This window comes from Pteropus medius, unplaced genomic scaffold, assembly GCF_902729225.1.
Source record: "Pteropus medius unplaced genomic scaffold, Ma_sr-lr_union100, whole genome shotgun sequence".
Classification (NCBI taxonomy): Eukaryota; Metazoa; Chordata; class Mammalia; order Chiroptera; family Pteropodidae; genus Pteropus; species Pteropus medius.
In genome coordinates this window covers 11,476,393-11,495,681 of record NW_024340692.1, presented here as the reverse complement: position 1 = coordinate 11,495,681, position 19,289 = coordinate 11,476,393, and the positions used below count along the sequence as shown (strand labels likewise).

Genomic DNA, 19,289 nt, shown 5'->3' with positions numbered 1-19,289 from the left:
AATTAGAGAAACAAAACAACTAAGTCCAACCTAAATTATTTAGATATTTAAATCTAGCATATTATCTAAATCTGGCAAAAGAAAGTACTGTCTTTCTCTTCTTTCCAGCATTACTTTAGATTTCTGCTTAATATAAATTTTTCCAGGTATATTTCTATATAACCTGGCACCAAATCTGCTACAAAGTCAAATGCAAAATTTAAATTAAGAGAAGCTGAAAATTAAGGGTTAGAAAAAGATCAAATATTAATTTTCTCCTCTAATTCATCTGTATCCCTTGTAATTCTCTAGTTTAAAGGCTTTTAATATAGTAGCTCACTAAAGTGAAATATCAAACTCTTTATCAGCATAATATATTTGGCCATTTATGATCTGGCTCTATAATCTGGCCCTCCCAGTCACACCTGTCACTACTATTCTATATATAAATACACTCTAGCCAAATTAAACTACTTGCCATTCCTTAGCTGTATACAGTGGCTTTTGTGCCTTTGAATCTTTGAATATGCTGTTCTTGTACCCTGGAATGACCTCTACATCAACTTAGTTTATCAACTCCTATCTTGCCATATTTATGCTTGAACCCCTCTACAGTGCCTATCAAATAATAAGCAATGTAAATATATGCTGAATAAATAAACTATACCAGTCTTACTATATTAACCATACATGATCTTCTGCTATGCTTTTAAATACTGTATCCACCCCTTAAGGGAGGATACAGTATCTGCATTCAACTCAACAAATATCACTGAGCTTCTCTGCACTTCTGAAGAGATACAAAAATGCATATGACAATCTTAAACTTTAGTGAGGCAAACAGACATGGAAACAGATAACTTTAACATCACGGTTTTCAAAAACTTCAGTACAAATCATGACTCCGAAAGGTGGATTCTATAAGAACAGAAGAATATACCTACCTCATGCTGAATAGAAGAGGTAGGAAGAGATGTGCAATGAAATTTTCCTAAGGCAATGACAACTCTGATTTTTATTAAAAAAGTGGAATTTTGACTTGATATACCTGAATATTTCATTTGATCTTTTCATATGTTCACTTATTTCATTCATTCAAGAATTACCAAATAATTATTATGTATGCCCAAGACCTTGGGGATACAATGGTGGATAAGACATATCATCTGTCCTCACAGATCGCTTCTCAGCCTTTTGGCTATGATCAAGTGTCATTATCTGTCCTCATAGAGATCACAATACAGATAGGGAGACAGATACACCCCTAACATAATTTTTTCTTTTTAAGTGCTATAACCAGATGCAAAACAATCATGGACTACAGAGGAAAAAGCAATTAATTCTGTATCAGGCTTCACAGAAGAGATGTCACCTGAGCTGAGCTTTAAATAATAATTGGAATTTCACTAGATATAGAAAAGAGACTTCTAGATAGAGAAGGCACTCCACATGTTTTGAAATTGTTCTGAATTTGATGAAGTTAATGACCAATGACTGTAAATGGAAATCTAGAGAAAGCCAATATCTAATTCAATACAAGAGCCACTGGTAAAACCAGAATTAAACTCATTGTACTCACAAAGGTAGGACATCTGCACTATAGTAAGTCATATGTTAAGTAATTCAGAGTTCTAAAATACCAAGAGACCTATTTCCAAGACATTTTTCCTCTAACTTAATGCAGAGCAAAGCCATTAAAGATAGGAGTTAAACAAGTCTCATTAAATACCTAACAACGTAAACGTGGGCATAATATAATAGTCATCTTCAAGTACTTAGATTCTCTATTGTTTTTTGTCAGAGGCCTAATTTTTTCCTTTAGTTAATAGGAATTTTCTCCACTTTAACCAAATATTATCATAACTTATTGGATACTTGTTAATTCTGTGGTTTAAACCTGATTCTTAACCTTTTTTGGGTCTGTGCCACTCTGCTGACCTAATAAAGTTTTGCACCCTCTCTCTAGAAAAACTAAATGTGCACATGTGTGGGCACACACACACAAACACTTTTGCATGCTGTATTGAACAGCAGGGGGAGGGGGAGTTGGAACTCTGGTTAAAAACTTTATAAAGGCTTGGAATTCATACTGAACTATAAGAGAGAAACACAAAACTGAAAAATCAATCAAAAAGCTATGATGGCAATTAATATTTTACCTGATATAGTGTGGAATAATGCTATGAGAGCTAACCTTGAATCTCTTTCCATTGATTCCTAAAATCAAACTAGAAACACAAGAAATAGTACTGTCCACAGCTGATATACAATGTAAGCTCATAAAAACAGATTTAAATAGATACAAGTGGATGGGAATAAGACTCAGGGTCTTTAACTTCAGGCTTTTAAAAAATATTGATGCTATTTAACATATTAGCTCTACGTACTCGAGATTACTCATAGAAATAATGCTTTAAAATGATTCTAAATTAAAATCAATTTTCTCAGATTATAAATAAAGTAGTTTGCTCTGGAAATTAATTTTACGTTCTAAACACAACTAGAGGAAGAAACTGAGAATACATGTCATATAAAGTACAGTAGATGAGTTTTACATGTAAAGAAAATAAAAACCTTATTATAAAATCACCACTCATTAACTTTCACTTTAACAAATTCAGCAAAATTACATTGTGCCAATGTGCTAAAACTAATAATTTATAATTGATTTAAAACAAACCTAGACAGATGAACACAATATTATCTAAAGAGGTAGTCTTGCCCCCTGCCTCCAAAAAAGGTGATCTTGAATTTGATAGAGCTTCTAGAACCAACTACCAATTTATAGGAAATACAGAGGACAAAAAATGGGATGTTATCAGCAAAATCAAGACTATAGGAGACTCTAGACAAATCAACAAAATCATTCCAAGAAAGGAAGCGGGGGAGGGTAGGCGCTGAAGGAGAGGGAAAAGGGAAATTTATAAATTAAGACATATGAACCAACATGTGAATGTATCTGGATGATTCAAACAATATAAAACTTCTTTAATTATAATTTTTTAAACAATAAGAAATACAAACACTGACTTGAGTTTTGCTATTAACAAATTTGGAGGGGTGATATGGTATTGTAGTTACATTTTAAACAAGAGCATCCTCATCTATGAGAGTTACAAACTGAGGCATTTATAAAATAAGCTGTCGTCAATAATTTAAAATAATACAGCAGAAAGGTATATAAGAGGTATAGATGGGGCAGAACCAGCCACGAATAAATATTGTTGGGGACTAGGTAATGGGCACGTAAGGGTTCAAATATTGTTTTGTGTTTTTATGTTAGAAATTCTCTGATAAAAAGTTTTAAAACAATGTAAACACCAATCTAAAAATAGATTGCTTTGTGTAACATTCTATGACAAACTCATGACTTTCAATGTCTCTGCATTCTTTTTTGGAGGAATAATTCGAACACCTACTTCATATGTCTCCTGACCTACCCCACTTTCTGACTCTCTCACTCTTTACCAGTTACGTCTTCAAGTTGTAGTCCACAGAAAGACAGAAGTATGAGTCTGCTTCTCACTTCTCTCCTGCCTTCCATTCCTTCCAACCCAATATATAATGCTGATAAGGGTTTACAAATGTAAAAGCAGTGCTAAAAATACCTCGATGAAAGGAAAACTCTAAACTGCAAGGTGAAATCAAACATGAAACAATGTTACTATATGCTGAAGCACTGGTCCTCAAACTTTATTGTGCATAAAAATTAGGGAATTTATTAGAAATGTAGATTCCGAACCCCGACTCTGAGATTCTGAGTTAACAGATTTAAACATGATATTCTAAGGCCAAGGGATATGCTTCTAAACACGATTCCAATGCTGGCCACCTGGGAAACACCCATGCTCCCCAAAACCTTTGAAAATGGCTTTCAGAACTTATAATCACTTACTGCTTAATTTCAAGTGAACATTTATAGAAGTTGAACCACAACAAACCAAGCAGAAAAAAATCCCTGCCCTCACAGATTTTATATTTTACTGAGGAGAAAAAGGCGTATGTAATTAAATCCTATTATATGTTAGGTTGCAATCACTGCTATGAAGGAAAACAAGGAACTTAAGAGGAATAGATAATGACCTGAGAAAGGGATATTAGGCTAGCAAATAAGGTAGCATCAGATGAGAAAGTGAGAGAGCTAGGAAATGAGTCTACCTGTAGGAAGGGAGTCAAATTTAAACCTGCTTTTCCACCAGCACGAGTACTCAAGAAAAATATAAAATAGGTCTTCAATTTTATTTACTGTTTACATCCTAATATATTTATCTTCCAACTTTAGTATTTCAGATGTTAAAAACTGGGCTTATGGATCAACATGGAAACAATCGATATTTATTATTATTTCTATGGGAAAACATTTCTATATAAGAAGTTTTACAGATAGTCTGTTTCTCTTCTTCAGTGCAAATGAAGTAGACTTTGTTCTTATTTCTTCAAATATGAGAAAAGCTCCTAAATTTACCAGGAAGTGTGTATTTAGCAGAATTGTGGTGTCTCTTACACTATTTGTTAGGCAATCTACTACTGAAACTGAAAAGCAGTTTAAAAACATAAAACGAGAGATGCCATAGGGAGAATAATTCTAATATTCTACAGGCATGCATATTTTATGGGATTTTCTTTCTGATATCAACCTCAAAAAACTGAGAAAGTACACCATTGCCATAAAGTCAATGTACTAGGGTAGGACACATTGCAAAATTTAAATAAAACTTCACCTTTATTTATTCACCTTTAAAGCTATTGCAAACCCAACATAGTTATTAGAAATTGAGATGTTACCATCTGAAAGAAAGCTTATGTCTAGTAAATGAGATGAATCTGAGAGAGTGGGGGCTATCCCTTGGAAAGAGATCCCCGAAACACTCCTACTGCTAAATAACAATTCAAACACTTTCTGCATTACAATCTGGCAGTAATTTTTCACTAATCCTAATTTAGAAGACTTAAACTCTCATAGAAGAGCAATATTAGTAAAGTACTTAAAAATATAGCAAGTGATTTATTTATAGATAAGCAGTTTTACCCTAAACTGGTTTATCTCGATCTGTTTTCTCATCTTTTTTTATCTTGAAGTTGGATATCTACACAGAAATGAACAAGCAAAGTTCCTAGACATACATTTTAAGAGATATAAAAGCTATTGGAAGAGGTTTTTTTTGGATAGCTGTACTCAAATGCTTTAAATATGAAAGTTTGGTGTGAGTTCTTAGCACTAGCTATTTCAAGTCCTTAAAACTGTACCTACAAAACTTGTAATTTTATATTTTGAACAGTATTAAAATAACAACAGTAACACATGGTCATTGTAGAAAAAAATAAGAATGAAAGGGAAAACTAAAATTATCCAGTTTCACCACCCAGTTACAACATTAATGAGTGTACTATCTTACAACTTCAGTGATGCATATTTTTAACTCAAAATTTTACCTATAGTTTATTCAAAGTTGTAAATACTAATTTCCTTTAAATAAAATCTTTTTTTAACCATAAAAGTAACATGCTTATTGTAGAAAATCTAACACATAAAGTTAAAGAAAATGAACTTAGTAACAAACACTATTAACATTTAGTTAGTTTTCCTAAGTCTTTTTTCAAAAATGTATATACTTAATAACCTTCTAAGCATGATCGATTCTGGAACATTCACAGGTCCCAGGTGGAAGATGATATACAAAGGGCCAGGTGATAGATAATACCACCACTGGGGTTTATTAGTCTTTCCAATTAAAAACCAAAAATGAAAAATCCTCAAGTAACTTAATATGTATTTTAAAGATTCATATCACATGCAAGTGCCTCAGAAATTAAAATGGCTATTATTTTGTTCTGGGCACCTCTTACTTTATGGAGATAGCCTATAGAAGATCTGAAAGCTAAAACTAAAAAAGGGATCCAATTTTCTCTCCAAAACATGATTTCCGCCCCCCGCTTTATTTATTTTTTTTTTAGAAATAAAAATAGAGCAATTGAGATCTTGCTTCTCAACATATGTCTGTTTGGTTCAAATAAACTCTTATAAAAACTCTCTTAAAAAAAAAAAAAGTATTTGAGATCTTGCTCCCTAGCATATGTTGTCAGTTTGGCTCAAATAAACTCTTATAAATATTCAAAAGAAAAAAAAAAAGGAAAGAAAGAAAGAAAAATACAATGAGAAACAGACAAAAAGTAAAACACATTAGAATTTATTAGGATATTTTTACTGTATTAAATCTAAATCATTCTCAAATTAATATTCTCAATAGGAACAAAACCTAATATGATGAAGTCTATAACTTTATTATATTCCAAATAATATCTTTTATATATACCAGAATAAATTATTTTCAGCTTCATTAAATGCTTCTCAATTAAGAATTTCAGCTTTTAATATACATTATACACATTTTAATCATATTCTAAACTTTTGTCTCTCCAGTTTGAAGACACTTAATCCTTACACAAGGTTCTGCCTTTCATCCCCTTGTATTTTACTACACTCTTGTCCTGGACAACCTCATTTATGCCACTTCTTTAACCACCATCCTTCTGCAGGTTAATTCCTAATTAAACATCTCTAATCTAGCCCTAAGCACTCTGCTAAGCTCCATACACAGACTTTCAATAATTCTCAGCTGCCTATCTTCAAATGAATGCCTTCTCTCCATGTTCCGTCAACATCACCATCACCTAAGCCCAAATTCATTTTGGACATCTTCTTCTTCATACCCCAACCAACAGCTTGCCATTTTACTTACCTGCTGAATATACCTTTTTGTATCTTTATCTACTCTTTTATTCCTACTGTTCATTAACTTTTGATAGAATTAACTCAGTAGCCTTCTGATTTCTTTTCTTCTTCTCTCCTTCCATTTCAGCTTTCAAACCTCAAAATACTAGTAAAGTCAAGTCACTTGTCAAAATTCCCAATTAATAACCTCTAGAATAAAATCTAATAAAGTGTTTTGCAATCCCAGATCCCTCTTCCCCTCCAAGTCGTTATAACTCCTCTGCACTCCCCTAAAAGCTCTATAATAAAGCTCACCACGGCAGTCCTCAAAGTATGTGCCCTTGGAACACAGTTATTTCATGAGCTGAACCAAGACGTACCATTGAAAAGTGATTATGTTCTCTCAATTTGTAGGATAAAAAAACTAAGGTACAAAATAGAATCTCTCCAATTAAGCGTTTCCTTCCATAATTTTACAAAGCCTTTTGGACCCCCTAAAAAAAATCATGTGATACAACTAAATATGTCAATATTTCAGGGTGTTCTACAAATAGTAGTATGAGTTTCCGGGTGTTCTGACAATGGAACAAGTTTGAGAATGAATCACATCCTTCATCCTTTCATCACTGCACTTAAACATTTTAAACATTTTCTGAACCTTCCCTAAAAAATACGACTATTTTTTTTAAGAACAGCAACTATAATAAATAGAACTACGTGGGGTATCAAGCTCTAACATTCTATAGTTCTAAACAAGAGGCAAATCTAGATTCTACTACCAACTACTACCAAAGGTCATCAATTTTAAAAGATTTACATAAATAAGATAGAATTACAGAAGCCAGTGGGGATGAGGGGAGTTAGACTACTAGGTAGAGAGAAGCATCTTGTTAAAATTCCCAATTAATTTCTGGATTTTGATATTGAGAATAAACAAATCGACAAAATTAAAATCAAACTCAGGAGGGGATTAAAATTAAAACCAGGAAAAGCCATCTTCCGACTATAAAGCAATATTCTTAAAGCTTTCAAAAATATTTTAAAATTTAAAACCTTTCAAATAATCATTTAAAATTTACAAGTTAAAAATTTGACAGTTTCTACAGCTCTGTGCATAACTACCTATTATTTTCTATTCCTTTCCATTGAGATTTTTCTCCATATGTTAACTGGTATTTCTCTCAGTTGCCAAAAATAAATGAATGAGATCCCTTCTGAAATAGAACTTAAGAACAAATATATTATCTAAGTCTTAGTCCTGGTACTATTATAGTATATATAAAACATATGTTACTAATATATATTTATTTATATAATAAAGTATACACATAAACTATGGATTATGTAAATGTAGTGCTATTAACACCACAGAAAACCAAAAATAGGAATTTAAAAAGGATAAAATAAAGATAGAACATATTTAAGTTGTAATATTTTCTTTCCTCACCCCAATCGACCATCCTGCATACCACCTGGGGTACAGATACTACTCTGGAGACCATACTATAGCCATACAGAAGTACCTGTAGTTCCCAGAAACGCTATGCTGCTTCATGCCCTGCATTCACTGCAGTTCAGCATTCTAGCATGCCCATTTTGAATCCTCCAAAAAAACCCAGTAGCAATATTCAACTCCTTGAAGAATCAGTTCTTGTGTAAACTTCTCTATGATACCTTTCGACTACTGTAGTCTCTTTCCCTCTCTCCCTCCTCCTCTCTCAATTGCCATCCCTTTCCCTTCAGTTTTAGGTAAATTCCCCTTGTACCTTGTTTACATGTCATTATAGAATCAGTATCTCTTTTAAGTATCAGTTTCCCTACTCAACTATAAACCACTTAAGGGCAGAAAACTTATTTTTTTAATTTCATGGACTTGAATGTCTAGCACTGGCAGATACTCACATATTTGTACAGTCGACAAATTAATCTAGCCTAACACTCTCATAATACAGATGACGAAACCGAGATTCAAGTTATACAATGAGTCCAAAATACTAATGACATAGGGCTGCTCTATACTGATAATGTGGCATCCTCTTTATCAAATGTATTGTTTCTTGCCCACTAAAAGGCTCACTAGTATATGTAGCTATAAAATTCTCCTTACAGTAAACTTGAAAGTAAGAGTTAATTCAGTATCTTACAAATATATACTAGAAGACAAAAGAAAACTTTAATGATAATTTCTCAGTGATTGTTTTTTATTACTAAAATACCACCTACCACTTTTACAAATAAGGTATCTGAGTCATCTATTTGCTCAAAATCATATTCATGTGGACAGTCTAATAGAATATTGTTTTGGAAAACCTATATATCCTAACTGCATACCAAACAGTTGTAATCTATGTTTTTTCTCAAAGTTTTGCCCACTCAAAATATTTACTTAGTAATGACTCAGACTTTAGGCTAGTACATCAAATGAGTTCCTACTATAAACAAGTGTGGTCTGGCAAACCTATTATTTACAAAATGTTTACATACATCAAATACAAAAAAGTGAGGGATTCAAAACTTTATCTGTTTGATACCATCATATTACTTTTTGCTACTAAAAACGCAAGAATTTTATCCCTCTTGTACTAAGAACGTAAGAAATACATTATGTTTATAAACGGCAGCATGTTATGTTTAATTTCTAAGTACAGATGCTATTAAATCACATGGAAATATGGTATTCTGACCATTAGCCACTGGGAATGATTCTAAGCATTTAGAAATTCACCATTATGTAAAAGAGAAATGGTCTCCTTGCTCTTTTGTAGGACTCAAGAAATTATTTATTATACACACAATGCTTTTGAAAATACCTATAATTTATTCAAACCTATATGCTACATCTCAGCACTTGCATATAGTCATTCTCTTGCCTCATTCCAAATCCCTGTTTCCACATCTGTAAAACTGGTGAGTGAACCAGATGAACTCTGTGGTTCCTTCCAGGTCTAAAATCTTGTGAGGTCAATTGTGAGTATACTCTACTACTTAAAAATAATGATGTGTATGGATTTTTATGTCAGTCAGAACTACAAAGCACTGTAGAAACAAGGGTAACATATACACTACACAAGTATGTCACTAAATAAAGTATTAAAAGTAATTTTCAAAGCAAATTTATGAATATTCTATTACCAAATAATTCTACTTTATGAAAGGATTCAAGAAGTTCCTTAAAGTTTCCCTAATGAGTCAAGCAATATGTTAACTCCTTTTCAGTTAAAGAAGTCACTGATTATCTTAAAAACAGCATATAGAAGCCGGTGACAAATTAGATTTTAAAACTACAATCAAGGACCAAAAAATTAACACAACTTCTCAGGAGATATTCTGTAAAAACACTAGTACAATGCCCAGTTTCAAATATGAGGAACATATTCATTTATTCAACTACTACAATAATATAATGGTTAACACTTATATTGGGCTTTGCAACCAGCACTGGTGACTTTACATTTTACTCATCTAAACTTACAGCAACCTCATGAGGTAGGTACTATTATTATCCCCATTTTATAGATGAGGAACCTGAAGCCAAAAAGGTAAAATGACCTGTTCAAGTTCACTTCAGCTAGTAAAGCATCAAACTACTATTCAACTACCATTTCCAACAACAGTCAATTATCTTTCTGTTTCTAAAAAAGTGCCATTTGAGAAATTAATTTGATTTGTATCAATTATGTAATTATAAATTAATGTTTATTTTAGCAGCTTCCATTTACTCTTACTAAAGAAAAATAATTGACTAGATATATGGATGGGGTACACCAAGAGCATAGAGCCACCTGAATTGCTTATGATTTCTGGTAGAATAAACAAAACAAATATTTTATATATATATAAACATATAAACAAAAATGTATAAATATTTTAGAATATCTAAACGTATTACCAATTTTGCGAAAATTCAGTCTCCTCAGATGAAGCTGAGAGAAAAGATCAGAAGTACACCATAGTAATCATTAACTACTTAATAACACTCCATCAATCTCCGATGGTCGACATGGGTAGTATAATAACACCATTATTTTTAATGGTTTGAAATAAAACCATGGGTTCTTTCATACTAAAACTGTCTAAAAGTTGCGGGTCCAACTTCCAACTCACTAAAACTTTTCCTCTGCCTACCACTGTAATTCTTCCTACGGGCACCATTTCACTTTACATCTACAAACTTTACCTGCTTGCTCCTCGGCGCTCGGGCCTCGGCTTCCTTCTCAGCTTTTCATCAGGGTGCTGGGTTCTTTCGCTCACACCCACCACACCCCTGCAGGCCCCCGCCCAGCGCTGCTCCTCCTCCCCGGGTTCCCCCGCACCGACTCAGCACCTATCAGCGAGGCCCCTAGGCCCCTGGCCCAACCCATCTTCGGACACGTGTGAGGGTGTGTTTGTGTCAGCCCGTCAGTTCCACCTGGGACGGGGCTCACTTACCGAGAGAGAAGGGCCAACTTTTGCTCCAGCATCATCTCCAGCTTCTGGCCTTGTCTGGAGATCCAATGGTCCACTCCATGCAGACGGTAGCACGTCTCCAGCATCGACCTGAAGTCCGCCACGAACTCGGTGATGCCCCCGTACTGACCGCTAGTGAACTTCTCCTCCATCTTCAGCAGACACATGCCCTGCCCAGGCTGCTGCGGGAGGGAGCGACTCCCCCGTCCCCCACTGCGCGGCCCCTCGGCCGCCTCCTCCTCCCAGGTGGCAACGCCCCCCAAGGGCTGCAGGAAGGGGGCGGTGAGGCCCCGGTGCTTCTCCTGCAGGAACTCGCCCAGGATGCGGTAGCCCTGTTGCAGTTCGTAGGTCAGCTCCTGCTCCTTGCAGCCACCGCCCCCGACCACCATCGCCTCCTCTGCCTCCTCCTCTTGGTCTTCCGCATACTCCCGCGAGGAGGCACTCCTCCCTCGGGCCGGCCCTGAGGCCCGGGCCGCCGCTGCCACCTCCTCCTCGTCCTCTTCCTCAGCCGCCGGTGGCGGCCGCTCCTCCTCCCCGGCCGGCTCCATCTCCCCCGGCGTCTCGGGCACGCTCATGCCCCCAGCAGGCCCAGGTTGGGCGGTGCGGAGAGGCCGCTCGAGGCGCCGGGGGACCCGTGAGCGCGGGCCGCTTCCTCAGGGCTCGGCCGCGCCGCGCGGTCTCAGTCGCATCGGCCCTCGCTCTCCTCAGCCGCCGGCTTGGCTTGGTGTGCGCGGGGGTCTCGAGCTCGCCGCCGGCGGGGCGGGGTTACATGGCGCGCGGGGGAGGGGGGAGAGAAGAGGAGAGCCTAGGTGCCCTCCCCTCCCCTCCCCCCGGCGCGGCGCGCGCGCGCGCGCGCGGCCCTCGCCTGCCTCACTCCTCCGCACCCCGCCGGCCCCCCCGCCGGGCTCCTCACCGGCCAGACCTGGCCGGGTCGCCGCGGCTTCGGCGCCCCACCCCCTCCCGGGCCGGCTAGGTGGCTGGGAGGGGGCGAGGAGGAAGCGGGGGGTTCTTCTCTCGCCTCCCTGGAGGGGGCCGCAGCACTGGGCCGCGGCGGCTCGGGCTCCTCCTCCTCTTCTCCCTCACAACCCCCCCTCCCACCCCTCTACCTGCGGGGTACCCAGGCAGAAGGAGGCGGCGCGCGGACCCGGCCCGGCGACAACTGTCAGTTAGAGGCCCCGCTGGGCGGGGGGGTTGTGGGAGGATGGGAGGGGCAGAGAGAAGGGGGAGGGCACTCAGGCTCCCCCCGCCCCGCCCGACTGGGGCGAGCTGTGGAAATAGGCAAAGAAAGAGGCACCGTAGCCATCCACGGTGCGCATGCGTATTAGAATAATCCCGCCCCCTTCACCTCCCGCCCGGCTACGCGAAAGCAAGGGCTTGGGCTCAGCTACAGGTCCCAAGGCCTGGTAGGTTGCGCGGACCAATGATGTCATCAGCTTGTAGACGACTGTAAAGGCGGAGTGGAGAGGATAGCAAGGCGCCTGCGCGGCTTATTTTAAAGGTCCACCTAGAGAGGCCGAGGTGGACCTTTAAAAAAAGTGCTGCCGGAGGATCTTTTGCAAAACCCTTACTAGCCCTAAAAACTAAAATGCATCCAGAAAGAGCTTGTTAAGTAACCTGTGTTAATGGCAAATGAAAAGCGAGAAGGCACAAAATGTAAATCCTTTTCTGTTACAGAATTTACATTTTTCTTTACACACAACCTTCCCCTTGGCACTGCCCATTTTTTAACGTAAAGCTAGAAATTTGAAAAGTGTAAAGAGGAGGTTCAAGAACTCAACCAACTGAACCGTCCACATGCAAGAGAAAAAGATGATTTGTAGAACTCGAATTTCTGAAACTCCTGTCTCCAGTTCTTAACATCAATTCCTATTTTGAAAACTCCTGTTTTCCGTTTAAATGAAAAAACATTTCCACATTCTTGATTCTTGAGATCTAAGAATAAAGGAAGAGAGTGGAACCTCATTTAAAACAAATATCTTTGGCATTAAAAAGTCTTCAAATATTTCAAGTCTAAGCTATACAGCATTAAATAATATAGCCTTACAATCTCACTACACATTTAAAAATTACTGTTTAGGTAATGTCTAAAGAGTGGACTCATCATTCACGTTAATTTAGGTATTACAAAGTAAGTGAGGAGAAAGGAACTAATGGTTCCTTAAAGCATTTTCTCATGTTCTATTTGAAAGATGCACATACTACTTAGAATGCTCTTGCTCGTAACCTGGAATTACTTAAAACACAAAAACAAAATTCTAGAAATCAAGCATTTTTTAAAGTAAAAGCCATACAACTAAATGGTTAGGATCATCTGACTTGAGATTGTTTCTCATTAATGTGGACCTTTAAAGACATTTGTAATTTATTAGGCATATACAGCATTCCCTCATCTGACCCCATAGAATTACCTCATCTCACAAGAACAAAGGCAGGGACCAGCCCTGCTTCAGCAATGAGCAACTAAAAATGTGTTTGACTACACCACTCATTTCCTTTGATAAAGCCCAAGAATCTGGACTCACCCTACACCAGAAAATAGCCCTTCTCATTAGCCACCAACCCTATTTCAGGACTCCCAGATAACATTAGCTTGCATTTGTTGAACCCTGTACCACTATGCACTGTATATTCATTATCTCCTTTAACTTTCACATAAGCTAGGTGTTACACTAATTTGACAGATGGAGAAACTGATGCTTAGGTTAAGAAAGTAATTTGCCAAATTTCAAGTCTAGATGTCATACTTCAAAATTCTCCAAGGGCTTAATTCCAAGTCACCTGGTAGAATTTCCAATTCTGAATGCACAAGAGTATAAGAATTTGCTAGAAATGTTGATTAAGGCCTTCTTAATTAGGGATATTAAGATAGAGATACAGGTGAGTTGAATAAATGTCAGCTATAGGTCATGGAGAAGCCAAGGTGATTGTGATCCGGTACTTGAACTTAAAAAAATATATAAGAAATATGTTGTAGGTAAATTAGAAAATATAGAGTAGTGAGTTTCAAGAAAAATTGCCATTTAATCCCACTACTCAGAGAAAATCTCTATTAATACTTTGTGGTGAGATTTTTCTATTTATTCATCTATACTTTTTTTTTATCTTAAACTTAAAATTGTAACTATACTGTATTTATATCCTGCCCTCAATAAATAATTGTAGGGAATGGACAGGAATGGCATGTCTAAAATCTCACCTCCATATCTTTGACCACAATGGCCTAGTTGGCCTACTTATCTGAACTGGTAGGTGAATCAGGGAAATTCTAATGTCAGAGGAACTCCAAACCATAAATAAAGAACACAGAAGTATGAACAACAGCAGCAATACTGGCTATCATTTATTAAGCACTTACTAGATCTTAAATATTTGATAAATACTTTATATACACAGTACTCACAAAAGCGCCAGGAAATCATGACAGCTGGTCTTAAATTATGGATAAAGGATCTGCTGAATAGAATGCTTTTTTCCTACCCTACAAAAGCTCGACATTAAAGACTCACATCCGAGTTAACATAAGTAACCCTAGACTTATAGAACTGTTTTCTTATAATGTACACCTAATGCTAAATGACTGATCTCAAAGCTGTTTTTTCATGTTTAAAGATAAAATTAATTTTGCTTCCTTTTCATTTTCACAATACTCTTTAGTGCTACTACAGAATCTATTAAGAACCTCTTCAAAATAAAATCTATTTAAGCCCCATTTTGAATCAGGACTTCTCGAGCTGCTTTGCAGGAGAAAAATAGCATATATATGTACAATATTTTGCTCAAACACATAACATTGATTGGCTCCCACAAATATTGATTACTATTTGTCAAATACTGTTATACAATATATTAAATGCTACCAATGTTAGATGTACCAGGGCACCCTTTTCAGTAACTATGGTGCCTAGAGTCCTGGATAACTTAACAAATGAAGACCAGTCTGGCTAAGGAGATGATAAAGTTCTCATAACTCTCAGTTGGACACCTTTGGAACTAGAATAGGGATATGTCTCACCCAGTTCTCAAGAGGGCATTATGAAAAAGTTCATATATAGCATAGAGACAACTCTCCACATCCACGACAATCTCTCAAAATTCCCAATTACCATGAGAACCAGGAGTATTTTCAAGAAGGAATAGCCTGCCACTATATTCTTCAACCATAATTCCAAAGATGTTTGTCCTCAAGTTCTCCTATCCTAATTTTGTGAGCTCTTAACATCTTCTGATCGGTAGCATGACTTCTTGACACCAAGTATACTGCTTGCCCAGCACCAATAATTCAGACAAGTAGCAACAATTTATATACTTCATGTCAACTAGGGGAATGGTGACAAACATTCTAAGACAACAAAAGGACAAGTTATCATCCAGGTATGTGTTTAAGAGATAAAACATGCAAGGTGAACAGATGGCTGTAACACTAACTAATCCTGGAGAAACATGGAGAAGGAATACAAACTGCTTAGCAGGGAGAGAAGTTTTCAATTATAGTGGAATCCTTTCGTGACACTTATTCAGAGTTATTTTGGTATGGTAGATGATAATCTTGAATGGTAAATGATATTCAAGTGGCATTAAAGTGCTTCAAGCAAAATTCAGCAACTCCTGTAAGGCTTCCTGATGCTCATCATCAAGTTGGGATAGGCATTCCAACCATAATTCTTCAGAAGTCTGTACCTGACGCACAACATTAGCTAGACGTTTGGCACAAGGATCTTCATAATTAATAGTCTCATTAATTTTTCCTTCTGCAATTATACTGATTATTTTCGGAAGATTGGAATTATTTGGACCAAGTACAACTGGGTGGTTACTTTCAATTAAATCACAAAGAAAACTCAAAGTCTGAATAGCTTCCTCTTTATCCTCATGTAGTGGAAGCCATGACAACCAGTGTGGAAGAACTTCATCTACATTTACACAGTTAGGCTTAAACCTCAAAATCTTGCCTACTGCTGAGATACAGTTCTCTGTAGCAATGACATTTTTTTTGGTTTTGGAATTTGCACACTTGATAACTTTTACCAGCAGTGGAACAGCTTCTGAACATAAAGAACGATAATCATCTCCACCAAATTGCGCCATAACACCCAGGCCATAAGCAGCAGCTTGCCTGACTTCAGGGTTGTTATCCCGCATATTTAGTAGCATCGGCCACCGAAAATATTCTACATATTTAAATGAGGTTGGACTACAGTGCTCTATGATATCATCAAATATGCATAATCCCCATTGTCTGTCTGGCCATGGCCTACTAGAACAAATTAGATTTACAATTAAAGGAAGTAGCTGCTCAAACCACGGTAAAATCTTTTCCTTGTAAGTACTAAATAATGAGTGCAAAATATCTGATACTTTGGTCAAAATGTAAACATCACATTCATCCTCATCTTGCAGAGACATTTCAACCTGTTGGTCATAGTTTTCTTCCTGTCTTTTAACTTGTCTCAATTCTTGATTTTTGAAGTGCCCTTCAAGTTTTGCTTTCAATATTTCTCCTAGTTCTTCCAAGTGCTCATCATTAAGGCATCCATCTCCCATTACTTCAATGGACTTTGCAAAAGAATTCATTATTTCTGAGAGTACATCTGTATCAGGTTCAGTCCCAATAGCCTTGATTAAGGGATCACATATGAACTGCCACATCTGTGCAAGATACTCTGGGCCACGAATTCTGGCACATTCCAGGAGAAAGGGCATGGACTCAGCTGCTGCCACTCGAACATTGTCATGGAAATAAAATTTCAGTAAAGGAACCATCAGCTTCACAACTTGTTCTGTATATTCCACAAATCCTTCTCTTAATTCCTTAGCATAATATACCAACATCTGGCAAGCTGTTGCTTTTGCTTCAAGTCCTGAAGTTTTAATTCCAAAACTTTGCTGGTCTCCAAGGTTTACAAATTGCCAGCCATCATCATCACTCATATTCTCCACATCTTGTGTGTCTAAGAGAGCAACATCAGGTTTAGCAGAAGCAGTCTTAATAAGAGGCTCGATAACCAGTGGAAGGTACTGTTGAAAATCATTTCCAAGAATTTTACACATTCTAGCCCAAGCTGAAACCATGTAAGAAGTCTGAGGGTCATCATCTTCCATATTATTTAAGTCTGATTGTGTCTTCAACAATAGCTGCATCACATTTGATGCATCTTGCATAAATTTTTCCTTCCCAACAGCAAGACCAACATGGCTAATGCACTCAATAGTTTTTCCTTTCAGAAGCTTGAGTTCCTTTTGAACTGCAAGCTCAACAATGTGCTTTAGTGAGGGCATAAATATATCATAATATGGAACAAATTTTTCTTCTATTGTATCTGCAACTGAGGCAATGGTTGTCACAAGCTGTTCCAAGGCCAACTTAGTTCCATTCCGAATCAACTCTTGAAGTTTGATCACCAAGATGGAATGTAGATTTCTCACCATACTATCCAAATATAGAACTAGCAATGATTTGGGGCAGTCTTCAATAAAAATAACTAGTGCAGAAGCTGCATGTGATTGCACACGCTGATTACCTTGATTTTCCATGGTACGCAACAGAGCTGCAATCACCGTTTCATGGAATTTCTTTTGGAAGTTAGGTGCAAAATCTGTAGCCATTTGTCCAAGTGTAGTACAGGCTGCACCCCTCACCCTTGGATGAGGATCCTGAAGAAAAAGCAAAACAGAGTTAACTGTTTCATCTAGAATTGGTTCCATTTGCTGATGGCATCCTTCTCCAATGGCAGATAAGGCCATTAATCCAGCATGTCGATATTTCCAGTCAGGGCTCTGAAGCATCTGCATGATATGCTCCTTAGTGATTGGTAAAACAAGTTTTCCACCAAGCCCACAAGCCAGTCTGTCTAATGCACTCTCAGCAGCAACTGCATTGCTGTCAAAATCATCTTCCTCCATTTCATCAGCATTTACCCAGTCCTCATCATCTTGTAGATCAACCATCATTGCTAATATATGAGGAACTGCTTGTGCAATAATATTTGTATGTTTTTTCAACATTGGGGTTGCAGTTTCAGACAAGGTCACTATCACTTCAAGGGCCAACTGGCGTTGCAGATTACTAAGTCTAGAGTCTCCACATAACTTTAGACTCAACTGCAGAGTATCTTCTAAATAAGGACCCAAGTATTTAGGTACAGTATCTGCAATCTCAACAAGGGACTCTAGCACTGAATCATCATCCTGGTAGCATGAGTCATTCACAGCCTGTAAGATTCCAGGAAGCAAGTCTGCAAAGTCTTTGAAAAGAGCAATATTATTCTCATTGGCAAGTACAAATGCAGCTGCAGCTCTAGCGGATAAGGTCCTGATTGCTGGGTGTTCTTGATCTTGAATACACTGGTCCAACAACCGTTTGATGATATCCAAATCGTGCCGTTCTTGGTTCCCAAAAATCCCAGGAAAGTGCCAGAAAACATGAAGCGCAACTTCCCACAGAACCACATTTTTAGAGTAGATTGAATCAATAAGGAACTTCAGACCTTCAGGCCAGTGGTTAGTGCCATCCTCATCTATCAAATTCCTGGCCAGCACGGCAAAAATATCACAAAGTTTTTTCCTCATACTAGCATGTGTTTCTAACTTAACAGCCAGTATCAGTTCAATCTTGACGTCCCTCTGAACATCAGAAGGCAGATTTGGATAGACTTCCTCAAACCCAGAGGACAAAAGCCGTCGTAGCAATGCGGCAGCCATTTGTCTCACCTCATAACCTGCTCTTCTATTTCTGACGGCATCTAAGAGGAATGTAGTCTTACACAGACCTGGGATATTTTCATAGATTTCCTCTGCTTGCCTCCGCATCATACAGCTTGGATTGATCAGGTTCTTCAGAAGCTGGTAAAACTCTTGCTTTCCCGACACCGTAGCCGGTACGCCTGCAGACCCGGCCGCTGCCATTGCGCTCTGTCAAAGCAGCGGCAACCAGAAGGGAGGAGGGGTCTGCGGCTCAAAGCAGTGACGCCAGCCAGGCGCCGGGAAGGGATGGGCGGGGCCACTTCTCCCTCTCCTGCCTGGGCGCTCTGGCTGAAGGTGGTCTGCTGGCTGGCGGAGATAGATAGGAGCAGGATTGGGCGAGGGGCAGCCTCCAGTTTTATCTGTTTTCTAATCAGATAAAAATGCATCTGTGTGTGGGGGGCGGGGTCGGGGG

The 19,289-nt window shown here is 38.0% G+C and overlaps 2 protein-coding genes across 7 annotated transcripts in view; both read right to left on the bottom strand.

The window, feature by feature from the left end:
* Positions 1 to 12,452, bottom strand: part of BRD10 (bromodomain containing 10) — a 91,761-nt gene extending 79,309 nt beyond the window's left edge. For 3 of the 4 annotated variants that reach the window (XM_039881097.1, XM_039881113.1, XM_039881195.1), the window contains exon 1: positions 11,120 to 12,396. In XM_039881097.1, coding sequence (XP_039737031.1) covers positions 11,120 to 11,712 — 593 coding nt within the window. In that variant the 5' untranslated portion in view covers positions 11,713 to 12,396. Of the gene's footprint in view, positions 1 to 11,119 lie in introns of all 4 variants that reach the window. The other variant, XM_039881017.1, reaches the window with a different exon arrangement.
* Positions 12,453 to 14,446: 1,994 nt separating this feature from the next.
* RANBP6 (RAN binding protein 6) lies at positions 14,447 to 19,095 on the bottom strand. 3 transcript variants are annotated; one of them, XM_039880906.1, is made up of 2 exons: positions 18,904 to 19,095; positions 14,447 to 17,788 (listed from the first exon to the last, which is right to left on the bottom strand). In XM_039880906.1, the coding sequence occupies exons 1-2, from the start codon at positions 19,037 to 19,039 to the stop codon at positions 17,718 to 17,720; spliced, it is 207 nt and encodes a 68-aa protein (XP_039736840.1). In that variant the 5' UTR covers positions 19,040 to 19,095; the 3' UTR covers positions 14,447 to 17,717. The 3 variants fall into 3 exon arrangements, with proteins under 3 accessions (XP_039736840.1, XP_039736691.1, XP_039736765.1); XM_039880831.1 differs by having other exon boundaries at positions 14,465 to 17,788; positions 18,845 to 19,055; XM_039880757.1 differs by having other exon boundaries at positions 14,447 to 19,088.
* Between the last annotated feature and the right edge of the window lie 194 nt (positions 19,096 to 19,289).

Bases quoted from the DNA above. Each gene is read 5' to 3' on its own strand.
- RANBP6 (XM_039880757.1), bottom strand. From the start codon at position 19,039: ATGGCAGCGGCCGGGTCTGCAGGCGTACCGGCTACGGTGTCGGGAAAG.